At 39.4% G+C, this 20,907-nt stretch overlaps 1 protein-coding gene across 1 annotated transcript in view; it reads right to left on the reverse strand.

Annotated features, from left to right (window-relative positions):
• Positions 1-9,188: 9,188 nt before the first annotated feature.
• OSTF1 (osteoclast stimulating factor 1) overlaps positions 9,189-20,907 on the reverse strand; it is a 113,278-nt gene continuing 101,559 nt past the window's right edge. Inside the window, exons 9-10 of the mRNA XM_053702494.1 lie at positions 14,446-14,544; positions 9,189-10,104 (exon numbers count right to left, since the gene is read on the reverse strand). Of these exons, the coding sequence (XP_053558469.1) occupies positions 10,046-10,104; positions 14,446-14,544 (158 nt within the window). The 3' untranslated portion in view covers positions 9,189-10,045. The remainder of the gene's footprint in view (positions 10,105-14,445; positions 14,545-20,907) is intronic.

Below are 20,907 nucleotides of genomic sequence, written 5' to 3' on the forward strand. Positions count from 1 at the left end.
CGAATGGTCTCCATCTTGAAGGATGGAACTCTTAGGAATTGGTTTAGGATCTTGAGATCTAGAATTGGTCTGAAGGTTCCCTCTTTTTTGGGAACCACAAACAGATTAGAGTAGAAACCTTGCCCCTGTTCTGTTTTCGGAACTGGGCAGATCACTCCCATGGTAAAAAGGTCTTCTACACAGCATAAGAATGCCTCTCTTTTTGTCTGGTTTACAGACAATTGAGAAAGATGGAATCTCCCCCTTGGAGGAGAATCTTTGAAATCTAGGAGATACCCCTGGGTTACAATTTCTACGGCCCAGGAGTCCTGAATGTCTCTTGCCCAGGCCTGAGCAAAGAGAGAAAGTCTGCCCCTACTTGATCCGGTCCCCGATCAGGGGCTACCCCTTCATGCTGTCTCAGTGGCAGCAGCAGGCTTTTTGGCCTGTTTACCCTTGTTCCAAGCCTGGTTAGGTCTCCAGGTTGGCTTGGATTGAGCAAAGTTCCCCTCTTGCTTTGCAGCAGGGGAAGAGGAAGCAGGACCACCCTTGAAGTTTCGAAAGGAACGAAAAAAATGTTGTTTGGTCCTTGTCTTATCTGACTTATCTTGAGGGTGGGCATGACCCTTCCCTCCAGTGATGTCTGAAATGATCTCTTTCAGTGAAGGCCCGAATAGGGTATTACCTTTGAAAGGGATGGTCAAAAGCTTAGATTTAGATGACACATCAGCTGACCAGGACTTAAGCCATAACGCTCTTCGCGCTAAAATGGCAAAACCTGAATTCTTTGCAGCTAACTTAGCAAGATGAAAAGCGGCGTCTGTAATAAAAGAATTAGCCAACTTAAGGGCCAAAATATGATCTAGTGGGGTCTCCATCTGAAGAGCCTCTTCTAAAGCAGCTGCAGTGGTTACCGGAACAATGCACGGTATAGGTTGAAGAAGAAAACCCTGATGAACAAACATTTTCTTTAGGAGACCCTCTAACTTTTTATCCATAGGATCAATGAAAGCACAACTGCCTTCAATAGGTATAGTTGTACGCTTAAAAAAGTGGTTGTATGTGGTATAGAGGCGCAGGTTTTTTTCTTGTTTGATGCTCCAAAAATGCCTAAGAATGAGAGGACTTTATTTCTATGTGTGTAGATCAACACCACATAATTGATGCAGTATACTTACTCTGAACAAGTTCAGAGTCCGGCTCCTCTCTCAAGATATGGTATGATACTGATATCATACCATATCTTGAGTACGTTTTCTGCATTTACAGTTACACTGGATTTGAGAAGTCCTTTTCTCAACATATTACACATACTTACACGAGGGAGCCGGCCTCTGAACTTTTTCAGAGTAAGTATACTGCATCAATTATGTGGTGTTGATCTACACACATAGAAATAAAGTCCTCTCATTCTTAGGCATTTTTGGAGCATCAAACAAGAAAAAAACCTGCGCCTCTATACCACATACAGCCACATTTTCAAGCAGTCTCATTTGGGAGAGACTGGTAGAAGGCAGCGGTACACATAGAGGGGAGTATTTAAACCATTTTTTGCATCAATATTGTTGGTAACATCTAGCATATTGTGTATAACTATTTTGTGTTAATAGTTGTACGCTTAGCCAGAGTAGAAATAGCTCCCTCCACCTTAGGGACCGTCTGCCATGAGTCCTTTATGGTGTCAGAAATGGGGAACATTTTCTTAAAAACAGGAGGGGGAGCGAACGGAATACCTGGTCTATCCCACTCCTTAGTAACAATGTCTGAAATCCTCTTAGGGACCGGAACAACATCAGTGTAAACAGGAACCTCTAAATATTTGTCCATTTTACACAATTTCTCTGGAACGACAATAGGGTCACAATCATCCAGAGTAGCTAAAACCTCCCTGAGCAATAAACGGAGGTGCTCTAGCTTAAATTTAAATGCTGTCATATCTGAATCTGTCTGAGGGAACATCTTTCCTGAATCAGAAATCTCTCCCTCAGACAGCAAATCCCTCATCCCTACCTCAGAACATTGTGAGGGAATATCGGATACGGCTGCTAAAGCGTCAGAAGGCTCAGCATTTGTTCTTAACCCATAGCTACTGCGCTTCCCTTGCAACCCTCGCAGTTTAGATAAAACCTCTGTGAGGGTAGTATTCATAACTGAAGCCATATGTTGCAAGGTGAAAAAATTAGACGCACTAGAAGTACTTGGCGTCACTTGTGCGGGTGTAACTGGTTGTGACACTTGAGGAGAACTAGATGGCAAAACCTGATTTCCTTCTGTCTGAGAATTTAATGCCAAATTCTTATAAGTCAAAATATGCTGTTTGCAATTTATAGACATATCAGTACAATTGGGACACATTCTTAGAGGGGGTTCCACAATGGCTTCTAAACAAATTGAACAATGAGTTTCCTCAGTGTCAGACATGTTTAACAGGCTAGTAATGAAGCAAGCAAGCTTGGAAAACACTTTATTTAATGAAAAAAACACAATTTGCAAAAATGGTACTGTACCTTTAAGAGAAAAAAAGGCATACACAAACTAGTGCAAAACAGGTTAAAATTGCTTCAAAAATTCCGAAATTTTAACAGTGTACTAAGCTTTAGAAGGATTGCACCACAAGTAAAAAAAAAAATAATAGACCCCCCAAATGAAAAAAACGGATTGAAAATGGTCTAAAACCGGTTAAAAAAACCCTAAAGCAACTTGCCACAGCTCTGCTGTGGCCCTACCTGCCCTTAGGAAGCGATAATATGGGGTTTAAAGCTTCAATTAGTCCCTCAGAAGACTATCAGAACCTCAGGAGAAGTTGCTTGCTGCTTGTAAATAGGCCCCGCCCATCTCACTCGATGTTGCTGGGGCCTACACAAAACTAACAAACCCTGCCTGAAAGCCATGTGGGTTATAAACAACCCCAAAGAACCCTCAAGCAAATGTCCCATAAAACAGAAAACGTTACTCCCAGACACAAAAACGTTTGTCCAAATTTCACATAACAAACTGAGTGCCCACAAAAAATTAACCCTTTATGCAAGCTAGTACAGTGGGTATTGAAAATAATCAAATTTTGTTGCTTTGCAGCCTGAAATAAAGACAAACACAGTTTTTGTTTATCCAGTTGTAATTACTCAGTGCAACTTCTAACATCCAAGTGAAAGATATAAGACCAACATGTCAGGCAAAAATAAAGACAATTCAAAAGCAGAATCACTGAGTTGCAAAAACGATCACCCCCTTTGTGTCAGTATTTTGTTGAACCACCTTTTGCTTTAATTACAGCCTTTAGTCTGTTGGGATATGTCTCTACTAACTTTGAACATCTAGACTGTGCAATATTTGCTCACTCTTCTTTTGTAGAACTGCTCCAGTTCCATTACATTTGATGGTGACCGATTGTAGACTGCAGTCTTCAATTCATGCCACAGATATTCAATGGGGTTTAAGTCTGAGCTCTGACTAGGCCATGCAAGGATATTCACCTTTTTCTCCTTCAACCACTGTGTGGTCATTTTTGCTGTGTGCTTTGGGTCATTGTCGTGTTGGAAGGTAAACCTTCTTCCCATTGACAACTTCCTGGCAGAGGGCAGCAGATTTTCCTCAAGAATGTAATGGTATTTTGCCCCATCCATTATTTCTTCTATCCTGACAAGTACTCCAGCGCCTGCTGCAGAGAACCCCCCCCCCCCCCCCATAACAGGATATTACCACCTCCATGCTTTACTTTAGGTATGGTGTTATTTGCATGGTGAGTTGTATTGGATTTCCTCCAGACATATCGTTTGGTGTTGAGGCCAAATAATTAAATTTTAGTCTCATCTGACCATAACACCTTTTTCCATGTGGCCTCAGAATCTCCTAGGTGTGTTATGGCAAATCTCAGTCGTGACTGCATGTGGCCTTTCTTTAGGAGTGGCTTTTTTCTTGCAACCCTTCCATACAAGCCAGATTTGTGGAGAATTTGTGATATTGTTGTCACATGCACACAATGACCACTCTTTGTCATAAAATCCTGCAACTGCTTCAGAGTTGCTGTGGACCTCTTGGTATCCTCTCTGACCAGTTTCCTCCTGGCTCTTTCATCCAGTTTGGAGCGACGTCCTGATCCAGAGAGGGTCTGTGTTGTACCAAATACCTTACACTTCTTAATAATAGACTTCTAGGCATTGATAAAGCCTTTGATATTTTCTTGTATCCATCTCCTGACTTGTGCCTGTCCACAACATTATCCCAGAGATTTTTTGACAGTGCCTTGACACCCATAGTTGATTGTTTGCTTCAGTTGCACTACCAAGGACTGAGATGCTCCAGGAAAGCTCTTTTCATGCTGAGCTAATCAATATGCCCACAGCTGATCACAGTTGAAGGTCAAATGGCTTTGTGTGTGCCGTTGAGAAGGTGATTAGCCACAGCTGATTGAGTTTACAAGTAATTTTAGGAGGGGGTGCTCTTTTTTGCAACTCAGTAATTCTGTTTTTGAATTGTCTTTATTTTTGCCTGACATGTTGGTGTTATATCTTTCACTTGGATATTATAAGTTGCACTGAGTAACTAAAACGGGATAAACAAAAACTGTGTCTGTCTTTATTTCAGGCTGCAAAGCAACAAAATTTGATTATTTTCAAGGGGGGTGATTTTTTTTTTTCCAATACCCACTGTATATGTATGTCACTCTATGTTAAAGCCCTTTGCAGTCTTTTTTTTCTAACACCTGAGACCTTATATCTTTGAGCCCTTATTACTTTGTTATGCAATTAGCTTTAAAGGGACATCAAACACTAAATACATGCTAGATAGAATGATGCATTCAAAGAAAAGATTAGTCCATGACTAACATGTAGATGTATTTTTTTTAAAGTTTCATTAGTTGTTTAAAAAGTGACAAAATAAGTGTAAAGTTTTAGTGTCTATAAAGCACTGGGAGCTGCCATGTTGTAACTTGTGTTACCGTCTCTACTGTGGCCAATTAGGGTCAGTTATAAATAGGTCACTAGAGTGTGCAGCCAATGGTTGTGCTGGATTTAACAGTGTTCTGCACTTCAATTTCTAACATCAACTGAAAAGCTCACAATTTCAGAATGGAATTACAGGAAAAGAGGACAAAATAAATAATGAAAGTATATTGCAGAGTTGTTTTATTATATACAGTTTATCATGTTATATTACCATATCAAAGTGTTTAATGTCCCTTTAATAATTTGTATTAGACAGTGTTATTGTGAGTGTAAGTCAGAGTCCGAAGTAGCGTTATCCCAATGTGCTTTAAAGGGACACTCAATCAAAATTAAACTTTCATTATTCAGAAAGAGCATGCCATTTTAAACAACTTTCCAATTTACTTCCATTAACTAAATGTGAACAGTATTTTTATATTTAAACTTTTTGAGTTACCAGCTCCTACTGAGCATGTGCAAGAATAAGTGTGTATGCATTTGTGATTGGCTGATGGCTGTCACATGGTACAGTGGGGGTGGAAAAAGACATAACTTAATTGTCAGAAAAAAAATCTACTACTCATTTGAGGTTCAGACTAAGTGCTATTGCATTGTCTTGTTATCTTGCATTTGTTGATTATGCAAATCTACTGTGTTGACTGGTCCTTTAAAGGGACAGTTCACCCAAAAACTTTCTCCCCTTTAAATTATTCCCAATGATCCTTTTTACCTGCTAGAGTGTATTAAACTGGTTGCAAGTAGCTCCTTTACTCCTATTTCAGCATTTGAAATAGCTGATTTAGCTTGTGGTTTCCCAACCTATACTGAAAGTTTTGATACTGGAGTATATGCTATTGACAAGCCTAAATAAACACAGTCAACAGAAGAATTTACACTCTTAGTGGGATGCAGGATAGTTAAGTAATAAAATGATAATTTTCCATTGGTCTCTCTTTGTATTGAGCTATGGTGTTCCAGACAATTATAAGATAAGGATGCAAGTGTGTGTACATAAAGTTATAACATAATGAGATCTGATATTACATTAAATTCAACCCATTGTAATAGGCTGTGGTTTCAAAGCACACAACCAGCTACTTCATATACACAAATAAACCTGAAAATGCAATTTCTCAAATATTTTATACTCTGCAGGTGGTATAACAAGTCATTTAAAATACATTAATGGAAAAACAATTTTACAGTGTATTGTCCCTTTAAGTTCAATTGTATTCAATTGAACGCCTTTACTTTCAACTTGTAATACATCCACTACTTTCAGGGGGGAAAACACCTGCCAAATACCCATTATTGCTCATGTGCACCACTCTAAATCTAGCCCTGTGTTTTGGGCAATGTGCTAAAAATATTATCAGAAGGGATATTATATATTCATGAAAGGTCAAGAATATGTTATTCCTTTAAGGCTGTAGGGAACCCATTAGTGTTTAGACTGTTACTTCTGAGAGGGTAAACAGGGCAGAAAGAGAGAGAATGTAGAGGAAAAGTGTGAGTGGAGAAAGAGTTGAGAGAGGAGAAAAAAAAAGAAAGGGTGAAGAAATAGAACAGAGGGAATGAGTGTAAAAAGAAGATATGGCATGAGAGAGAAAAGGGTAAAAAAAGAAATTGAAGAGAGAGAGGGAGGGAGTGGAGTAAGAGAGTTAAGAGAGAGAAGGGAGAGTGTATATTTATTTAAAAAAAATCTCCAAGTCTGCTATGACCTTCACTGACTGTCAGCTCTCTCTCAGTTCAACAACTTCCTTTTTCTATCCAGCTGTTGTCTTCCCCAGACTTATTTTTGCCAATGTATTTCTCTATGTAGCATTATTTAATTTATTGTGGTGTAAAATAAAAAATATTTAAAAATGACTGCACAATAAAGGGTTTCACAATGGCTAAACATATGCAAAGAGGGAGTTGGGTGGGATCAGAAGTGACGTTTTGGCCTTGCTAGTAGCTTAGGACTTGACATTTTTTGCCATATTTGTGGCTCTATTTTAGTGACTTGATTGTATTCATATCACTATTTAGTAACCCTAACGGCAACATAGTCCCACCATGATGTACCCTAACTGCTTTTCTGTACAAACAGAAACCCAGCATAATGTAGAATCTTACAATTAAAACCAACACAATAAATTTAAAGCATACTTTTTTTAAACTGTAAAAGGCAATAATAACTTGAGGTTGTGATTGTTTAGAGACACTGATGTCTAGAAAAATAGGTCTAGTTTCCATTTAGGTGGTAACGTTTGGAACCTTCACCACCTCAATGGAAACTAAGCCACAGTGTGCTAGAATACAAGTGGATGGTGTTATCTTTTACATGAATTTGCAATAAAAAAAGTACAATTTTGTATTAAAAGTGTATGGCTAAATATTTTAACCAAAGCATATTGCTGCCAAAATGTTTTAGCACACCTTATACTTTTATTAGATAGCCCAGGGATCGCTATTAGAGCGATCATTGCACGCAACTGCAATTCAGAATACTGCTGTAAAATGTATCTGTATCACTTTTTAAGACCTGAAATAAACCATTATTATTATTAATATAGCACAGAACTGTATGAAGAACTCCACTACTTGTGCATTCTCAGTTTAGTGCACCATCAGATTACTGCTAAAGTGATATCCAACTTGACTTTTTCCGCATACCACCACTAGAAGTCTATTATGTGAGGAATTGAATGCATCTTTTTTTTCTGACGTGCAGCTGTTAGACTAAAGCTTGAGCAATAAAAAATAAATTAGAGGCAATATATGAGTGCTTGAGCAATGCTAGTATACAATAGTGCTAACATTTTGCACTCCACTTGTAATATGGGCTTATGTGAGAGAGTACAAAAGCATCATCATTGAATTAAACATTAAATATGCGCTTTTTTTTTTTTTATTGGGTTCGATCTTATTTTTATGAAGACTGCAAAACTATAACTGTTAGAGTTTTACCGTCTTAAAAATGAGTGAGGGATGCCAAAACAAAATATGTGAGAGACAAACAGAATTGCAAATTCAAGGTTTGACTTTGCCATAAGTTAGATATAAACAGCCAACAGTTTTGGATATTTCCAGACAAATATGACAAAACTGAATAATATTGTAGAACTGTGTCTTTAAGGTACATGGTAATGTAAATGTTCTCCCCTTTAAATGTCTTTCAGATCATCCATTTCACCAGTTAGTAAAGGGATTATACCCATAGTTAAAGGAACATTGTACTGTAATTTTCTCCCCTTTAATGTGTTTTCAATGGTCCATTTTACCTGGTGAAATGTATTTAATTGTTTGCAAACAGCTTATTTACCTTTATTTTCTCATTTAAAATAGCTGTATAAACCACCACCTACACTGAAAATACAAATAACAAACGTATTCTCTGTAGAAAAGCTATTTAAACAGGAGAAACTAGCACTAATTATCCAGTGGGGGATAAAAGAGAGATGTCTGTATCTGAAATAGCCGTTTGTGCTCATTGAACCCCCAGCCATAATTAGCACTTCAATATCTATTAGGCTGTGTGTTTAGACATTGATATAATTAGCAGGACTACTTTACCTGCAGGCTCAGCCCATTTTGGGCCTGAATATGAGTGGTGTGCCAACAGTTTCACACAAGCGAAAAGCGGTTTATCATGGCTGTTTGCACGCGTTGGGTTTATTGCTTGTATTACAAGTTGAAAGTAAATGAGATCACTTGAGCGCAATTGAAGTTGAAGGGCGTCGGGATAGCGTGTCCTCAGACCTACTCTTGAGTTTAATGAATAAGTGCCCAGTATCAAATCCGGCTTCCTCCAATTGTTACGTGGCCCCACAAGCTAAATTCCAAAAGGGGGCACCTAACGATTGGAGGAAGCTGAACTTGTCACCGCTGTGCTAACTACTGCAGGAGCTGCGGGCATAGGATCGCTGGTCTGTTTTCCATAAAAAAGGGTAAGTATTTTTAAAAAGCTTCATAGTAAAGTATGAGTATTTTTAGATACAGGGCACTTATGCATAAAACTTTACAATCACTTTAAGGGCCGGATGATCTGAAGCTATCTGCTATGGCTATCTAAGAAGTGTTGTCAGTTCTTTAAGGTCCCTCAAAAGAATTTTAGAAAGGCAAATTTTAGCTTGAGCGCTATATATCTCACTATGAAGGGTCAGGGTGTGGATGTGCTTTATGACACTTTATTTACATGTTTGCAAAATATGCACTAGTAAACTGTTTTGTCAGAATATCAGGAAATACATTGGTGCTACTCCATAGCCTTTTAGAAGAAAACCATTGACCATGTACAGCTATTTTAAGAAATATTTATTGTATGCAAAAAAAAGTTTAAATATAACAGTTGATTGTTCGATCAGTAAAAACATTATAGCTTGCTATTTTTATAGTTGTATTATTCATTCAACATTTTTTTCTTATTTTGTTAAATATATATTTAATCATAGAGAAGAGAACAAACAAACAAACAAACAGACAGAGGGTTGAAAATATTTAAAAGGAACCAAGTTTACAGGTAAACAATTTAGTAGGAAAGCAATATAACCTGTTTTTTTTGGCCTTGGTATTTGTGGCATTAACAAAAGTTTTTTTTAAAAAAAAGCATCAAATGACAATTGTGTATATACTTTCATAACATATTGTCTTTACAATTTTTTTATTGTTGGTAAACCATTTTATAGGGAAAGTAGTTTTTATACCCGGTTATAATAGGTTTTATTTTAAAACAGACTTTTATTTTTATTTGCTTCTTGAAATATAGGTGTGACAATAAAACACACACACTTTATTTAAAAGGCTACTTCTATACTGTGCTGCATCAAAAGGACCCACATGTAGTTCCTGCGGAAAAATAGCATCACATTAACAACATGCATCATATTTATTGTCTGCAGAGAAGTGTTTAATATCTCTCACCTTAAGGTGATAGCTAAGAACAATTCTGTAACGCCAAAAAGAAGATGGAATAGACTATAAAATATATTGTTTCTTTTATTGAAAGACTCATATCCTAAATCACAGATAAAGACAAAAGTCTGCTCGAACGGCCACTTTTATTAAGGCCTGAGATGAAGAGTGATGGCAGCAACTTATGAAGTGAATGACTGGAATGACAGTGGAGAGTGGAATGACAGGGTATTTGTACATAACAACTAATCCGAGTCCTCATCATCGAGATATTCTTCAGCATTGCTGGACGTTCGTACAACACCTGTGAAAATACAATTGGATAAAAGAAAAAATTGTAGTTCAGAGAGGAAATTGAAATGAATGATACATTATTTGTTATCAATATCTAGATCAACTCATTTAAAAGTGGATCTGAATGATCAGCAGTTAAAGGGACAGTCTAGACCAGCATTTTTATTGTTTAAAAAGATAGATAATCCCTTTATTACCCATTGTCACAGTGATTGTATACTCAGTAACTGTCGTTTTTGAGGCATATGATCACAGAGACACCTTGCCCCTGTAATTGCTAGCCTGGGGAGGCCTCCATACTGATATTTGTGCACTGCCTTACTCATGAGGTATGCAGAAATAGCATGGTCTCGCTCCTGTTATAACACAGGATATTTTATATTCCAGCTCAGACCACCCAGCGACCTCCATAGCTGTATACAATATTATGATTTCTCCAGGAAATGGATCTTAGTAAGTGGCATATGAAGTGCAACAAAGTAAGTCGCCACCTGTACAGTAGCAGTGTATTTTTCTGAGCACACCTAGCATTTCACAGGGATAACAAGAACAGCTTTCAGTCACAGAAGTACATTTGATAACTTGTACAAAACACCTGCATAGAATGTCCCTCTACACCCTTGAATGATTGAGAATTTGAAAAAAAAATTCCAATCCTAGAATAAAACAAGCAAACTTTCCAAACATCTTAGCCTAAAGTAATAAACTATGAAGTTGTGAAATGGACAATGGTAAGGGAGATTTCTTGTTTCACATAGAGTCCAGTCACTATCTTGCATTTAAATCATGTGTTGGTCTATGATGAAAGATGGAAATATGGTGGGCTAGATGTCAATGCTTAGATCTTAAACCTTTCAAGCTAAAATTATTGCCATGCACTGATGATGCTCTTCAGAGTGAAGATAGAAGAGATAGTTCAATAAGTTTCTTAAAGTGACAGTCTAATCCAAAATTATGATTGTTTAAAAAGATAGATAATCCCTTTTTTTACCCATTCCCCAGTTTTATATAACCAACACTGTTATATTAATATACTTTTTACCTCTGTGATTACCTTGTATCTAAGCCTCGGCAGAATGCACCCTCATCTCCGGGCTGTTTATGACTTGCATTTTAGCCAATCCGTGCAGTCTCATTTGTAATTCCACAAGAGTAAGCACAGTGTTATCTTTTTGGTACACATTAACTAGCTCTTTCTTGTTGAGGAAAGCTTATAAAATGGACTGAGATAAAGACAGAAATGTAGGGCCAGATTACGAGTGGAGTGCAAACGTTTGCGCACAAGCGATATCGGGTTTTCACTTTCGTCTGCGCGCAGGTTAAACTGTGCTGGTATTACAAGTTGAAAGTAAACATGATCGTTTGAGCGCAATTTAAGTTAACGCTCGTTGGGTTAGCGTGTCCTCAGAGCTGTGGTTAACTGTTTTGCAAAACAAAAAAGTGTCACAAAAAAACATCAAAAATACATTACAAGGTACAGTTACACTCATAATAACACCATCTATTCAAAAGTATTTAAAAAAATATATTGCACAAAAAAATAGCGCTCTATTTGTAATCTGGCCCTTAGTGTTTTAGATGTTATAAAGTATATTAATATAACAATTATTGGTTATACATTGCTGGGGAATGGGTAGTAAAGGCGTTATATATCTTTTTAAACCATAACAATTTTGATCAAGCCTGAGGGCTGAAACAGGTCAGCAATTGTGCTACACCTATGCTTTTTCTAGGATGCTTCCTGCTGTTTGTTTGACTTTTTAACTTTTTTCAAATAAAGAGGATTTTTATTCATACAGTGGCTCTACTACGTTTATTTTGCTTGATTGCCACCAGTCTTCAGATCCACTGTTTATCCTGCATCGGATTTCGCCTAATGCTGGGCTCTGCAGCGTCTCCTCCCCTGAATACACGTCATGTGTGACGTCACCTCACTGAATACCCGGACCTGTACGCGACACAGAAGGGCTCACACCGGAGGATTAGCTAATACAGCTACCAAGGACGCTCTCGGTCCGCGAGTATACGGAGAGTACCCGGTTGATGAAGCCAGTGCAGTAGTTTGTACCGGACGTATGTGGGGTGTTTAGCATCTTCAATCAAGGTTTGTGTACAGAAGGCTTTAACAGGAGTTCCCTACACTTTACATGAGTTTGTCAAAGGGGGGGAGAGAGAGTGCTCTTATAAGTCCCAGGAGAGGATCGGATTTCCATCTCATATATATTTAGACTGCATCTACTGGTTGCCCCTGTGCTCTGTTTTATGATTACCACTGTATATAAGACATCTTCAAAATTATACATTTTATAGATAAAAAAAATGAAATTACAGTGAGATATTACTTGTAAACATTATGGAGGTTTGGCTTAACAAGCACAACTTATAATAAATTCATTAAAAAGAGATATAGGATCCACATCAAGAGTTGGAAAATTTGCTAAAAAGATACAAAAAGAGGACATTATGTGCAGCATAATAAAGCCACTGAACAATATGGCCTTCACAACTCCTAATCTTTTTTAGAATCATCACAAATATTAACCTAGTAGCTCCTATCCAGAAACAGCAAACTCATAGCTATAGAAGAGTGGAAAAGGTGTGATATGACAATGGAGAAAAAACAAGACCCACATTTAAATAGACTGATGGAAGAATGTTGTGAGAAATTACAGGAACATCAGCAACTCAGTAAGGCATCTGGAAAGGGCTTTAATTAGCATCACATGATTTATATCATTTTTTTTAATCAAATTATTAAATTAAATTCTTAAATGTAAAACAAGAGCTAACTGCACGGTACCATCAAGATGATCATTCATCCCTGTAAAGATCAAACATTACTCAGTAGAGCAGAGCTTTTCAAACTTTACATGTTGGTGACACTTTTTAGACCTATATCATTTCACAACACAGTAATTCAGTTGTACTAGCAAACAGGAGGTTAAATTAACTTGTTTTAAGAGATACGGACACATACATAAATTATATAATAACAAAATGTATTTACAAGTAACAGTATGTATGTGCAAGAATTAAAAAAAAGTTTAACACCACCAAAAGCTACTTACTATTTTAATGGGATGTATGAGGTTGATGGGATGAACACAGTTTCTGAATATTTGGTGAGCTGTCCCACTCACTCACTACACATGCAGTCACGAGCCGATTAAGGAGACTACACGTGCAGTCAGGAGCCTATGTGCCATCAAAGCCGCCAGTGGGAATAGTTTCCACTGAGCTGTGCCAATAGGTTAAGATGATCTGTGACCCACTAGGTATCAATCATGTGCCAACCATGTGATACGCGTAGCAGGCAGGCGGAAATTTGGAAACCAAAAAAAAAAAATTTTTAATTTAAATTCAAAAAAATTTGGGCTGAAGCAGGGACACACCTACAAACTGCTGCCGACACTAATGTGTCACAACACACAGTTTGGAAAGCACTGCAGTAGAGAATGGTTATGTGATTAGATTTGACCAGGACAATTACATTCTTAAAATCCAACTGGATGAACCATATTATTACTGCACACGCAAAAAGGACATGATCATATAATTATTGTCACAATATTTTCCACAAATCTACTGGAAAAAGTCTTCACATATGCACTGTGACCCACTATAAACACAACTTTAATTCTGCTGCATCATCTGTTGCTGAACTTTCACTGCCAAGCACAAGTTTCCTGTCACATGAGAGCTTGAGTAAGTGAATTATGCTTAAAAGGGACAGTGTACTCCAAAAATATTGTTTAAAAATATATATATAATCCCTTACTTTATTACCCATTCCCCAGTTTTTTTTACCTCTGTAATTACCTTGCATCTAAGCCTCTGCAGACTGCCTTCTTATCCCAGTGCTATTTACAGACTTGCATTTTAGCTAATTAGTGCTGACTCATAAATAACTCCACGGGAGTGAGCATGTGATCTATATTGCACACATTAACTAGCAGTGTCTTGCTGTGAAAAGCTATAACAATGCTCTGAGATAAAAGTGGCCTGCAGGGGCTTAGAAAAAGGCAGACATTTAGAGGTTTAAAAGGTTACAAAGAGGGTTGTGCAAAGATGGGGAATGAGTGGCGTTATCTATCTTTTTAAATAATAACACATTTAAAGTAGACTGTCCCTTTAACACACACAAAATGTTTTTCAAATAAAACAAAAATTAATAAAATGTATCAATTATGCTTCTTTTCATTTGTCAGATAAGCATACAATTGCTAAAAATATGAAACCGTTTTTAAAAAAGCACATTTTTAGCCTAACTACAAATATTACATTACTTCAAAAAGTAGAATGTTTAAAATCTGTTAAAAATTCAGAACACAATCAATATCCAAAAGGTTACCTTGTGCTTGTCTCTTTTTAAGCAATGAGGCACACTGAGCATTCGTAGCCATTTCCAAAGCAAGCTTTTTCTCATTATTTTTTAGATCTGTCCTTGCACCTAAAAACATTAACGACATCTTCAAATTCCATAGGAATCACAGGTTACTTCAATGACGCTCTAATCATACCTTGTTGCAGAACCCAGTCCCATTATCTTTGGTTTGCATATTTTTTTTAAATTGTTGTTTACTAAACCCTCAATAGGAAATTCATTAAATGGAACATTTTATATATATTGCTGAATAAATCAAATCCATCAGAATAAAGATTATTTTATCATTGCTTGTTAATGTATATTTGCAAGACATTATGATATTAATTTACATGGGTAAATGAGAAAACAGAATTTATGTTTACCTGATAAATTTATTTCTCCTAAGGTGTGTCCGGTCCACGGCTTCATCCTTACTTGTGGGATATTCTCTTCCCCTACAGGAAATGGCAAAGAGAGCACACAGCAAAAGCTGTCCATATAGCCCCCCCTCTGGCTCCGCCCCCCAGTCATTCGACCGACGGTTAGGAGAAAAAGGAGAAACCATAGGCTGCCGTGGTGACTGTAGTGTACAGAAATACATTTTTTTAAACCCGACTAAAAGCCAGGGTGGGCCGTGGACCGGACACACCGTAGGAGAAAGAAATTTATCAGGTAAACATAAATTCTGTTTTCTCCTACATTGGTGTGTCCGGTCCACGGCTTCATCCTTACTTGTGGGAACCAATACCAAAGCTTTAGGACACGGATGAAGGGAGGGAACAAGTCAGGTAACCTAAACGGAAGGCACCACAGCTTGCAAAACCCTTCTCCCAAAAACAGCCTCCGAAGAAGCATAAGTATCGAATTTGTAAAATTTGGCAAAAGTATGCAGAGAAGACCAAGTCGCTGCCTTACAGATCTGATCAACAGAAGCCTCGTTCTTGAAGGCCCATGTGGAAGCCACAGCTCTAGTAGAGTGAGCTGTAATTCGTTCAGGAGGCTGCCATCCGGCAGTCTCATAAGCCAATCGGATGATGCTTTTCAGCCAAAAGGAAAGAGAGGTAGCAGTAGCCTTCTGCCCTCTCCTCTTACCAGAATAAACGAAAAACAAGGATGATGTCTGTCTGAAATCCTTTGTTGCTTCTAAATAGAATTTTAAAGCACGGACCACATCTAGGTTGTGTAACAAACGTTCCTTCTTCGAAACTGGATTCGGACACAGAGAAGGAACAACTATTTCCTGGTTAATATTCCTGTTGGAAACCACTTTTGGAAGAAAACCAGGCTTGGTACGTAAAACTACCTTATCTGTATGGAATACCAGATAGGGTGAAGTACACTGCCAAGCAGACAATTCAGAAACTCTTCTAGCAGAAGAAATAGCAACCAAAAACAGAACTTTCCAAGATAGTAACTTAATATCTATGGAATGTAAAGGTTCAAACGGAACCCCTTGAAGAACTGAAAGAACTAAGTTTAGACTCCATGGAGGAGTCATGGGTCTGTAGACAGGCTCGATTCTGACTAAGGCCTGTACAAATGCCTGTACATCTGGCACTGCTGCCAGACGTTTGTGCAACAAAACAGACAGAGCAGATATCTGTCCTTTTAGAGAACTCGCTGACAAACCTTTATCCAAACCCTCTTGGAGAAAGGAAAGTATCCTAGGAATTTTAATTTTACTCCAAGAGAATCCCTTGGATTCGCACCAACGGATATATTTTTGCCATATCTTATGGTAAATTTTCCTAGTCACAGGTTTTCTGGCTTGAACCAGAGTATCTATAACTGAATCTGAAAACCCACGCTTAGATAGAATCAAGCGTTCAATTTCCAAGCAGTCAGTTGCAGAGAGACTAGATTTGGATGTTCGAATGGATCCTGTCTCAAAGGTAGCTTCCATGGTGGAGCCGATGACATATTCACCAGGTCTGCATACCAAGTCCTGCGTGGCCATGCAGGAGCTATCAGAATTACCGAGGCCTTCTCCTGTTTGATCCTGGCTACAAGCCTGGGAAGGAGAGGGAACGGTGGAAACACATAAGCTAGATTGAACGACCAAGGCACCACCAATGCATCCACTAGTGTCGCCTTGGGATCCCTGGATCTGGACCCGTAGCGAGGAACCTTGGAGTTCTGACGAGACGCCATCAGATCCATATCTGGAATGCCCCATAGTAGAGTTAACTGGGCAAAGACCTCCGGGTGGAGTTCCCACTCCCCCGGATGGAAAGTCTGACGACTCAAATAATCCGCCTCCCAGTTGTCTACTCCTGGGATGTGAATTGCAGATAGATGGCAGGAGTGATCCTCCGCCCATTTGATGATCTTGGATACCTCTCTCATCGCCAAGGAACTCTTTGTTCCCCCCTGATGATTGATGTACGCTACAGTCATGTTGTCTGACTGAAATCTTATGAATCTGGCCTTCGCTAGTTGAGGCCAAGCCAGGAGCGCATTGAATATCGCTCTCAGCTCCAAAATGTTTATCGGCAGAAGAGACTCTTCCCGAGACCATAGACCCTGAGCTTTCAGGGAGTCCCAGACCGCGCCCCAGCCTAAGAGACTGGCGTCGGTCGTGACAATGACCCACTCTGGTCTGTGGAAACTCATTCCCTGAGACAGGTGATCCTGAGTCAACCACCAGCGGAGTGAGTCTCTGGTTACCTGGTCTACTTGAATCTGGGGAGACAAGTCTGCATAATCCCCATTCCACTGTTTGAGCATGCACAGTTGCAATGGTCTTAGATGAATTCGAGCAAAAGGAACCACGTCCATTGCTGCAACCATTAATTCTATTACCTCCATGCACTGAGCTATGGAAGGCTGAGGAATAGATTGAAGAACTTGACAAGCGTTTAGAAGCTTTAACTTTCTGACCTCTGTCAGAAAAATATTCATTTCTACAGAATCTATTATTGTTCCTAGAAAAGGAACCCTTGTGGACAGGGACAGGGAACTCTTTTCTATGTTCACCTTCCACCCGTGAGACCTGAGAAAGGCTAAAACAATGTCTGTATGAGCCCTTGCTTTGGAAAGGGACGACGCTTGGATTAGAATGTCGTCTAGGTAAGGTGCTACAGCAATGCCCCTCGGCCTTAGAACCGCTAGAAGGGACCCTAGCACCTTTGTGAAAATTCTGGGAGCAGTGGCTAAACCGAAAGGAAGAGCCACAAACTGGTAATGTTTGTCCAGAAAGGCGAACCTCAGGAACTGATGATGATCTTTGTGGATAGGAATATGCAGGTACGCATCCTTTAAGTCCACGGTAGTCATATTTTGACCCTCCTGGATTGTTGGTAAAATCGTCCGAATGGTTTCCATTTTGAATGATGGAACTCTGAGGAATTTGTTTAGAATTTTTAAATCCAGAATTGGCCTGAAAGTTCCCTCTTTTTTGGGAACTACAAACAGGCTTGAGTAAAAACCCAGACCTTGTTCCGCTGTTGGAACTGGGTGTATCACTCCCATCTTTAATAGGTCTCCTACGCAATGTAAGAATGCCTGTCTCTTTATCTGGTCTGAAGATAAGCGAGACATGTGGAACCTTCCCCTTGGAGGAAGTTCCTTGAACTCTAGAAGATACCCCTGAGAGACTATTTCTAGTGCCCAGGGATCCGGAACATCTCTTGCCCAAGCCTGAGCAAAGAGAGAAAGTCTGCCCCCTACTAGATCCGGTCCCGGATCGGGGGCTACCCCTTCATGCTGTCTTGGTAGCAGCAGCAGGCTTCTTGGCCTGTTTACCCTTGATCCAGCCTTGCAATGGTTTCCATGCTGGTTTAGGCTGGGAAGCGTTACCCTCTTGTCTAGAGGCTGCAGAGTTAGGAGCCGGTCCGTTCCTGAAATTGCGAAAGGAACGAAAATTAGATTTGTTCTTAGCCTTGAAAGGCCTATCCTGTGGGAGGGCATGGCCCTTTCCCCCAGTGATGTCTGAAATAATCTCCTTCAATTCTGGCCCGAAAAGGGTCTTGCCTTTGAAAGGAATATTAAGCAATTTTGTTTTGGACGACATATCCGCCGACCAAGATTTTAGCCAAAGCGCCCTGCGCGCCACTATTGCAAAACCTGAATTTTTCGCCGCTAATTTTGCCAATTGAAAAGCAGCATCCAAAATAAAGGAATTAGCCAACTTTAGTGCGTGAATTCTGTCCATGACTTCATCATATGGAGTCTCCTTTTGGAGCGAATTTTCTAGTTCCTCGAACCAAAAAGACGCCGCCGTGGTGACAGGAATAATGCACGAAATCGGTTGAAGAAGGAAACCTTGCTGAACAAATATCTTTTTAAGCAATCCTTCCAATTTTTTATCCATAGGATCTTTGAAAGCACAACTGTCCTCAATAGGAATAGTTGTGCGCTTGGCTAACGTTGAAACTGCCCCCTCTACCTTAGGGACCGTTTGCCATGCGTCCCTTCTGGGGTCGACAATGGGGAACATCTTCTTAAATATAGGAGGGGGAACAAAAGGTACACCTGGCTTCTCCCACTCCTTAGTCACTATGTCCGCCACCCTCTTGGGTATCGGAAAAGCATCAGCGTGCACTGGGACCTCTAAGAATTTGTCCATTTTGCACAACTTCTCTGGAATCACCAAAGAATCACAATCATCAAGAGTAGCTAGCACCTCCTTAAGCAGGGCGCGGAGATGTTCTAGCTTAAATTTAAATGCCACAATATCAGGTTCTGCCTGCTGAGAAATTTTTCCTGAATCAGAAATTTCTCCCTCAGACAGACCCTCCCTCACTGCCAACTCAGATTGATGTGAGGGTATAACAGATAAATTATCGTCAGCGCCAACTTGCTCATCCTCTGTATTTAAAACTGAGCAATCACGCTTTCTGGGAAATGCTGGCAGTTTGGATAAAAGATTTGCTATAGAATTATCCATTATTGCTGCTAATTGCTGCATAGTAACAAGCATTGGCGCGCTAGATGTACTAGGTATCGCCTGCGCGGGCAAAACTAGTGTTGACACAGAAGGAGAGGATGATGAGCTATCCCCACTACCTTCATTTGAAGAATCATCTTGGGCAACCTTATTAAATGTGACAGTACTGTCCTTACTTTGTTTGGACGCCATGGCACAATTTGCACATACATTTAAAGGGGGAACCACCTTGGCTTCCATACACACAGAACATATGCTATCTGAAGGTACAGACATGTTAGGCAGATTTAGGCAGGCTATTAATGCAATAAAAACGATTTTAAACAAAACCGTTACTGTCTCTTTAAATAATAAAAAGAGCACACTTTATTTCTGAATGTTCGAAAAACTATGAAGGAAATATCCGATCTTTATAAAATTTACACCCCAGTGTCTTAATGCTTTGAAAGTATTGCACACCACATTTCAAGTCTCTAAACCCTTAAATGAGCAAACCGGAGCTAATAGTTCAATTAACCGGTTTAAACACACTACAGTCCCTGCCACAGACTTTGCTGCGGCTTTTACCTTCCTTAGGGGTTATTCACCACAGAAATAAGCCTTCCTGAGTCCATTTCTCAGCCACAGGACCATCTCACATGAAGCTGCATGCACTGCCTTTAGAAGTAACTGCGCAACTGAGGCGCGAAAATAAGGCCTCCTCCCTCTGCATACCAGAGTGAAGGGGCCTTTCTGACTAGATTAGGCGTCTAAACAACTGCCAGGCGTAATTAAACGTTCCCAAAAGTGTTTCAAAGTTCACAAAACACTCCAAATGTCATAAAAATATGATATAAGCAAATCGATTTAGCCCACAATAGTGTCAACCAGCATAGAGCCCAATTTATAAGCCTTTAATCTGTTACTGAGTCTAAGAAAATGGCTTACCGATCCCATAAGGGAAAACTGACAGTCTTCTAGCATTACTATGTCTTGTTAGAAAAGAGACTGGTCATACCTGAAGCAGATAAGTCTGCAAACTGTTCCCCCCAACTGAAGTTCTCTGGTTTCAACAGTCCTGCGTGGGAACAGCAATGGATTTTAGTTACTGGTGCTAAAATCATACTCCTCTTTTAACAGAACTCTTCATCACTTTCTGTTGTACAAACCGGCACTATTTTAAAATAAACTCTTGATAGAAGAAATAAAACTACAACTAACACCACATACTCTTTACCATCCCCGTGGAGATGCTACTTGTTCAGAGCGGCAAAGAGAATGACTGGGGGGCGGAGCCAGAGGGGGGGCTATATGGACAGCTTTTGCTGTGTGCTCTCTTTGCCATTTCCTGTAGGGGAAGAGAATATCCCACAAGTAAGGATGAAGCCGTGGACCGGACACACCAATGTAGGAGAAATTATAGCGCTTTTCATGACCTTTGTTGCATAAACCATTCACTTTCATTGTGAGCCTTTTCAATATATCCACACAATGCAGGAAGCACTCAGTGAGAATGGTGCTATATGACACTAGCTATACAAGGGAACTGGATATCAGCCAGTGATAATGTTCTGCATCAC

Source organism: Bombina bombina, chromosome 2 (assembly GCF_027579735.1).
Source record: "Bombina bombina isolate aBomBom1 chromosome 2, aBomBom1.pri, whole genome shotgun sequence".
Taxonomy (NCBI): domain Eukaryota; kingdom Metazoa; phylum Chordata; class Amphibia; order Anura; family Bombinatoridae; genus Bombina; species Bombina bombina.